Genomic DNA, 8,399 nt, shown 5'->3' with positions numbered 1-8,399 from the left:
TAAGTATTTTGACAACGAAAATAAAAAAGAAAACAAAACACAATTGTTGCGAATTCAATGAAATTAATGAAAGTGAAAATTAATCAAAACAAAAGTGATATTTTACAGATTAAAATTGAAATTATAACAAGACTAATTTATTTGCTGTTTGGAGAAGTTTTATATTTATTTTCAGGTAAGTTTTGTTAAATATACAGTCATTAATATTCAGTTTTATTTATTGATTGTCTGTTAACAAGTATAATTTTCCTAATTGTATAACCCATTCTTTTCTTTTTTAAATTTGCTTTCATCTGCAAAATTAACATCTTCTCACGAATCAACTGAACGGCAGAAGTCAAATCGACTAAGCTTCATTTTGATTTGTTGCTGAAAAAGAAAAACATCAATTAGTGCTTTTGAGTTTTGTTGTTAATATGAAACTTACTTTACGTAAAAAAGTACAGAGATAGTCATGTTCTTGTTTGCATGGAAACTCTTTGACTCCCAAAAAGCAATGTTGAAAGAAATCTTCACATCCGGCACTCACTTCAAAGGCAGCTTCATAGATGGTTATGTTGTTGAAAGCAATGACACTGTCCGTTGCTTCAAAGCTAGCATTGTTAGATACCCAATTTTGATCGGTAAATACGCGTTAATAAAATCCAATCCTTCCAATACATCATGGTATTCAAACCCGTCAGGAATTATTCTTAAATGGTAGAATTTGAAAATTAATTTAATTATGTTTTGGATTATACAATTATATACAATTTCCTAACGTATTGTTGAACTTTTTCGAAGTTTACAACCTTAGGGCTGCATACAGTTATGCCTGGAAATGCAACATCGGTGATTGAAAGATCTGTTCCAATTGTATTTAAAATAGGATATGAATAGAATTTTAGCCACAATTGAAAAGACAAGTAAGCCCCAAGGAGAAGAAGTCCCAACAGCAAGTTAGTCCACATAAATCTTAATAAAAAGCCATTTAATAGTGTTAAAAGGTTAGAAACTAGAATTTTACCTACCTCATAAAACCCTTAGTGTGATTTTTTCTTAGCATCCATATACCATTCACTCTGGTCACTTTGGTGTAGAAAGAATCATGAAGTGCTAGACGCAATTTTTGTGTCCAGGAGCATTGCTTTATATTTTTTACTTTCTTTAAAGTTGCTCTGTGATTTAGTTTGCGAGAAGTTGTCATATTTTATTACTAAGCGCTGAATGTCTACAATCCATCACATGTAAATCCTTATTTGAATGCTTCGAAATAACTACCTGGCTCTTTTATAGGTACCTAAGTACAAGGAGAATGGGGTGTTTTTATAATTTGGTTAAGTATTGTTAATGGATATCATAATATATACAATTAGTGCAATGTTGAATGCCATTCTCATCTTTACTTTTTTTACTTACTTACTTACCTGGCTCAATACCATTTCCCCAGCAACTCTTGGAACATCATTAGGGCAGTTGGTAGGGGCATTCTTGTATCGATGCCAGTTACTTCTAAACAGAAGCTTTGGTGATTCAATAGGCATTAAGAATTCCTTTAATTCAGCTTCTATTTTGTCAGCATTTAAGTTTCTTAAAATTGCAGGGAAATAAATAATATAATAGTAAATACAAAACTGCTCAGATTATTTTGTATTTAATTTATTTATAATTAATTTTTTAAGAAGGCTTACCAATGATTTTCGACTCCCGTCATTTAGGACCTACTATATTATAGCAACAAGTTCCTTCTAAAGCGGCATTCGTATCACCTACCTCTTCTATGTAGGCGGTGTCAGCTTCGGCGGCAGCAGTAGCCGCTGCCTCGCATTTACACTGATGTTCGCGCACTGTTGCAATGCAAGAGCCCCGGTTGGTACTCCGGCTTGATGACATTGTGTTCGCATTGTCGATAACGCAGAGATCGCTTCCGCTACAGTAGAAGTTGTTCACTGTGAATATTTGATCGGCAGGTTGACCATGACGCTGCTGCATTGTCGTGACTATAAAGAAATTGATTTTCATTATATAAGGAAATCTGAAATGGAAGTTGACTTACTTTTTCTGATGTTGATTTTCTGTGTGAAAATTGATGGATTCCACTCGCCGACATCGTCAGTAGCTGCCGAGAGACTGATCTGAATCTTTTTGGCTTCTTGGGGATTCTTGTCAGGCCAGCTCATTTGCCTCTGAATGATTGCCACCGTTAAGCCAGTGCGATTCTTAGGAATAAATGGATTCGTTGCAGATTTAAAATTTGAACTCTCTTACAGTCAAGGTTGGACAATTTTTGAGTATTCCTGCGATTGTATTCTTGTTTTTCTTGCGTCTCTTGCAGAACTGCAGACTGGTAGTATAGGTACTCTATACACCTAGAAGATGAAGATTTAGCTAGTTGACTACGATATGAATGTTTCGATACGTACTTACACAATTGATGGAGAAGGGCGTCAGCGGTCGACTATTACATGGCAAAACTTCCACTTGCCTCATTGACTTGGTGGTGTTTCTAATGGTTTTGATGGTGACACCTCCGCCGTCAACGCCTGCGGCAGCTCTTGATTGAGAAGTACATACAAAAACAATGGGCAGCATCTGTAGTTAAAAACATTGATATTATTTTGTTAAGAGAAATATAATATACAAAAAACTTACCTGCAAATCAGCGCCTTGTTTGGTTTGCTTTCCAAATTACTTAAAGGAAATTGCTTCCTGCATTTTGGCAATATCTAAAATGAAATGACAGACTATAAAATAAATCCATTATTGTTGCACCTCCTTCACTGCAATTTGACTTACTTTTTATTCAATGAAGTGAACTTGTATACACCCTCTTCATTATAAAGAAATTTGGTCTGAAAAATATCAAATTTTATTGAAAATCAAAACAATTAACAAAAACTTACTCTTAAAGTCCGAAACCCATTGTTTTGTTTTGCAAAATTGATTGTCATTTTTGACAGGTCACAAAAATTCCATAAGTTTCTTTTTAGCCCAATCCCCCATTTTGCTTTTTTTTTCTCCACTCACATGTATTCACCGATAGAGAATTTGTGAGAGTTCACCTCGAATTTGGGAGAGTTCACCTCGAATAAAATTTGAGGGTGTTTCAGGTAGGACGGGTACCGGTCGGGACTCTAGATAATATATTTCCTCTATGGTCTGTACTTTGATCGATTGCAACGTGGAATGAATAATGAATTGTGAATCGGAAAAGACAAGAGATATAATTCATAGAGAGAGACAAATAAAAAATATTCTTGCTTTTTAAGACAATACATTATCCGAATACCTTTTTTTTGCCTGTATTGGTTTGATGGTAATATCAGCTCACCTTCATTTGGCCGGTTACCACATAGTAGGGTGGAGGTGTGTAATGAATGAATTTGAATTCAAATTGGAAAAAATAGTTGTATTAAGAAAGCGTTAAGAAAATAGGATTTCGGGTAAAATTGATTTTTTTTTAATGTTAAGTGTTTGATATAAAAAGGAAAATATTTTAATTTAATTCTTTATAGAAAAAAAAGGTGACTGCAAAAATTAAATAAAAAGAAATGTAAAGTGAAGATCGAGTACTGGGCAAAATCAAATAAATTAAAAACAGGAAAAGGTGGTGAGTGTCTTAAAATGTTTTAAATCTAGGAAGTTATTTATTGTTTTTTTTGTATGCCAGTTTAATTCTCGGCGGCCCGAATTAATTTGCGGAGATCGGGGCCGCCGCCTAAAAAAAAGGAAACAAAATTGAAGAAAATTTAAAATTTGAAAAATTCCAATAAATTAAAGATTACAAGAAGGGACATTTTATAAGGAAAAGGAAGAACTACTTGAATTTAAACAAAAGTTAAAAAAATTATAAATTCCGCGAAGTGGAAAAGAAAACGCTCACACATATTACCTTAATCTTATCCGTTCTGGTACCTTACCTTACTTACCGTCTTGAAAAATTTGTGTTTGTGATTGTCCCATATTTAAGTTTTTTTTTTGAAATTTTTAAATTAATTCGTAAATTAATTAAGTTTGCATAATCGGAGGTTGTTTTTTTTGCTTATTTCCATGATAATATTTTTCTTTATATTTGATTGTGAGGTGCGTGATTTTTTTGTAGTGTCCTAATAGATATCTCCACAGAGCTCTTTAGAGGTAGGGATCTAGGGCTCCGTCGATTGCGTTCAAGATTAACAAAAAAAATACCGAAAAGGGTACTTCTACGCAAAGTGGAAATATAGATGTAGGACTTCCAACCTGGCTTTTTTTGTTAAAATTTTCATTTTTGTTCTTTATCTTGTTTTTAGTGTTAATTTTTTTTGTTATAAATTTGTAACGGCAATAGATAAAAAGTCTTTTTCCTACCTCATCCTTATCCTACCTTTCCACTTCACCCACCTTCACACCTCCTCTTGCCTCGCAACAAAATGGCGATTTTTTGTCGAATTAGTTATGTTGTACTAGTTTCAGTTTTTTCTATGTTGTATTGTCTTAACCAAACTTGCTGTGGATTTTTACACCTCGTATGTCTGCGTCAGGAAGGCCACAGGCGTACCTAGTCGTATCGCGACGAGTGTTTGAAAATTCACAGCTACCGCGGTTATTGAATATAATGTTCTTGCTTGAGTAAGGTCAGTCAGTGCATTTTTTTTTCGTTTTGTCTTTTACCTATTCCCATCCTAACTTTTTTTTTCTTTTCTTTCTTTCTAACGAACGTGTAGTCCGACATCATCGTTCCAAAATTTTTGTAAGTTTTATCTTGCCGTTTCATGTGTTCTAGCAAAGTCCCTTGAAACTGTCTAGGATTACGGGAACGGTAGGGAAAAAACTTTGTAATGTAAATTGTTTGTGTTTCTAATAGTTTTCCTATCCCATTATGGTCACATCAGGGGAAGTTTAATCTGTCCGTCTGAAGTCTTTTTTTACAGCGATATCGTTAGTAGGGTCGTATCATGTCGCTCATAAGCTACCTGAAGCACCCCGTATTCTTATGATACAAAACCTACAACAAATACATACGCCTTAAGAAAAATTGATTAAAGAATTTGCAAAATTATAACCTTTTTGGAAATATTAAAACTTATGTACATACAAATAAATACAAACACACACAAAACATAAAATAATACAAATATATAAAACATTTCTTAAGTTTAAGTTCAAAAAAGAATATACATAATTTTTTTTGAACTTCGATATCTGTTTTCGTTGTTCGCTTTTTTTTTTTCTTTCTTTTCTTTGAGGATTTTCTTAAAATAGGTTAAGTTTCTTTCGATAAAAGAAATTTTAAGCCTCATTTAAGAAGTACTTAATTTGGATCTAATTGAAATTTAATTTTTTTGTTTAAGAAAAAAAAAGGAATTTTTCAGTTTCGGAACTAGGAATTAAGTAACTATTCGAAATTATTTCAAAGTTAAGATTTTCCTATTTTCCTGTTAAGTGAAAAAGTTTGGTTTTTGGTTTAGTATTTTTTTGTTTATTTATTTAGTTAATGTTTACAATTGCTTTCTTAATTTTCTAATTCAAGTATTTTTGATAAAATAAAATTCTGATATTAGAGATTTTAGAAATAATTTCTTAATCATTTTTGGTAAAATTTAGTTTTTTTTATGAAAAAATTACTTAAAGTTTTCCAAAAAATAATATAATTTAGAAATTTGTTTTTTAGTGATAGTTTTTTTTCTTACTTGAAAAGTTACTAGGTTTAGTTTAATAGTTTTTGAAAACAATTCTATAATTAATCACAATTTTTTTTGATTTTCCAATTTTTTTGAAAATATATTTAGATTTTTTTTTAAATTCGTAAATTTAAGTTTTCGATTACGTTCGAAAACAAAAATCTTTAATCCTTATTAATTTCGATTTTCGTTCTTCGTTATTTATATTTATTTTCTTTCGTTTATTTAAAAATGTTTGTTATTTATTAATTTATTTATTTATTCAGTTTATTTTGGTAGTTACATTTTTTGTTTTTCATTTACATACAATTGTTTTTCTTACAAGTTCCATATTTTTGTTTTTAAGTTTTGGTAAAAGGTAACAGTTTGATTAATTAATTCATATTCTTTTTCATTACAATATTTTTTTGTGTTCATTAGTTTACTGTAAGGTATTAGTTTTTGAAAAAAAAGAGGTTTTCAAGAAAAGGAAAAAAAAAATTAGTTCAAAACTCACCACTCTTGTATGGTTTATTTTTGTAAATTAATTTTATGATTGTAATTTTAAAAAAAATTGCACACGAAAATAAAAAAGAGGAAGATGATCGTATCCAGCGAATGATTAGAGATGCTGAAATAGAAGAGGAGAGAATGACTAAAAATACAAACACAGGTGCTAGGCGTCGAGTCGTACACTCACCACCTCCAACTGATAAACAAACCCGATCCGCATCTTGAAATATAACCAATTCTTACGGTGTAGTTACAACTGTCACAACTCCCATAGCACTAAATGCAAATTGTACTAATCCAAACGCTAAAAACGTCAACGATCCGAATGTCAGTAATAACACTAGTTCGATTTCAACCCCGCCTTTTAGTCATCTTAGTGGGGCAGGGGTCGACTACACTGTTAGGCAAGCGCCAGGTCCAGTATTTGATGATAGGGCACTGGGTTACCATATTAACCAGGGATCTAGAGGTGTACTCGATAGTCTGATTCGTTCACGGCCTAAAACAAAAGAAAAGAAAGTTATTCCTGAGAATATAACAAAATTTATACAGTCTGAAATTACCCGAAGTATGTCTAGATGTCAGGATGCGTTACAACATAAGGTTGAGAAAGCTATCAACGAAAGTATCCAGAATCAACTAAGCGGTTTTCTGGAAAAGTTAACGCTGGCGATTCCATATCCACCAGTCAGTATTCCGACACCTAGTCAACCACCTGTCGCAACAGTGCAGCCACCAATACCAAATCCAGTTCAGGTAGGTCCATCACCAATAGCTAGTTATATCCCTGCCCCTGCGGGTCCACCACCAGTGTATACGAATCCTTTAGATAATCCAGGTAGAAGTGCGTTCGTACCAGTAGGGCATCGAGATACAAGTTTTGGGAGTTTTCAAACTCCATATACGCCTTCTCCTTATCGGCCTCCAGTTATAAGTCCGTACATGACTTCTGGATATCGCGCTCCAACAAGGGTAGATAAATGGGGTAAAGGGAAGTTCGACGGTCTGTCCAACCACCTGACAGTCGCAGAATTCGTGTTTAGAGTAGAGAAACAGCAGAAGCAATATGCATCTCCGTGGAAGGAGGTACTGAGAGACTTCCACCAACTGCTATCGGGTCCAGCATACGATTGGTTCTGGCAGTATCAGGTAGATAAAGATTTAGACTGGCCAACATTAAAAGAAGCTTTGCTTAGCCGATATCAGAACCTGATGACTGATCTAGAAATCGTAAGAAATATTTTAGAACGTAAGCAATATTCCTACGAAAGTAGTGAGGAATTCTTCGTAGCAATTAATAAGATGAGGTATCAGTTGCGCAAGCCAATTCCCGAGCTCGACATGGTTAAAATTATAAAACGGAACCTCAACGAAAAAGTGAGAGAGTGTATCCTCAAGCTATCTTTTCCCTTGAACAGCTGAGGTACGTCTGCAAGGAAGCAAAAGCTGCGTTTCCGAAGAGAGATCGGGAACTACAGAAACCATCTGGTAGGCCTCCAGCTAGGTTTGGGGTGAACGAGCTGGAGTATGAAAAAGAGTACCAGCCTTCGGAGGAACAACTAGCGGCTTACCAGTTGGGTCAGGCACGATCCAAAAATCCTCCTCGGAAACAAGTCGATGCTTCAACTCTTGAGTGTTTGAACTGCAAGGAGCGGGGCCATACATGGTTCAACTGCCCCTCTGATAGACGCATGGTTCATTGCTACAACTGCGGTCTAGAAGGGTACTATACCAACTGTACGCGATGCCACTCGGAAAACCGAGCGAGGGACGCGCAAAGCTCCGGGGGAATCGCGTGCAATCACGAAACAGTACCCCCAATAGGTATAGAAAACCATAACAAAAATAAAGAATCTGAAAAAGAGATACTATATTAGATATGTTTCCATGTGAAAGTAAGACAAAAATTACAATTTTAAAACGAGAAGGAAGTACAAAAACAAATTTAGATATTAAAATTACACAAAATGTTTCAAAAATAAAGCCGTTACATGTTCGTATAAGTGAGTATAATAAAGCAAGAGATCGTATTTTTAATAGCAAAGGGTATACATCGCCGGGAAATATTTTAAAAGCAAGAGCCCGATATAAAGCCCGAAAAGAGTCCGAAACTAAAATTTTGTCGACTGTTTTAAATCTAGAGTCAGACCCTAGACCGTATGCAAAAATCAAATTAGGGTCGAAAGAATTTTTAGGTTTGCTATACAACGGAGCCAGTGTTAGCATACTTGGCAAAAATTGTATCGAACTAGTTAATGAGCTCGGTTG

At 34.1% G+C, this 8,399-nt stretch overlaps 1 protein-coding gene across 8 annotated transcripts; it reads right to left on the bottom strand.

Annotated features, from left to right (window-relative positions):
* Positions 1-294: 294 nt before the first annotated feature.
* LOC129948074 (uncharacterized) lies at positions 295-3,133 on the bottom strand. 8 transcript variants are annotated; one of them, XR_008781824.1, is made up of 10 exons: positions 2,883-3,133; positions 2,776-2,831; positions 2,632-2,705; positions 2,036-2,571; positions 1,671-1,979; positions 1,407-1,569; positions 1,011-1,279; positions 751-954; positions 428-691; positions 295-369 (listed from the first exon to the last, which is right to left on the bottom strand). XR_008781824.1 is itself a non-coding variant. In XM_056058895.1 (7 exons), exons 4-7 carry the CDS (start codon positions 2,157-2,159, stop codon positions 680-682), a joined length of 309 nt encoding a protein of 102 aa, XP_055914870.1. In that variant the 5' UTR covers positions 2,160-2,571; positions 2,632-2,705; positions 2,776-2,831; positions 2,883-3,133; the 3' UTR covers positions 428-679. The 8 variants fall into 8 exon arrangements, 1 of the variants encoding a protein (XP_055914870.1); XR_008781828.1 differs by lacking the exon at positions 295-369 and having other exon boundaries at positions 2,632-2,723; XR_008781829.1 differs by lacking the exon at positions 295-369 and having other exon boundaries at positions 1,407-1,613.
* Positions 3,134-8,399: the final 5,266 nt, after the last annotated feature.

This window comes from Eupeodes corollae, chromosome 2, assembly GCF_945859685.1.
Source record: "Eupeodes corollae chromosome 2, idEupCoro1.1, whole genome shotgun sequence".
Lineage (NCBI taxonomy): Eukaryota > Metazoa > Arthropoda > Insecta > Diptera > Syrphidae > Eupeodes > Eupeodes corollae.
The sequence above is the reverse complement of the archived record's forward strand: the minus strand, read 5'-3'. Positions and strand labels throughout refer to the sequence as shown.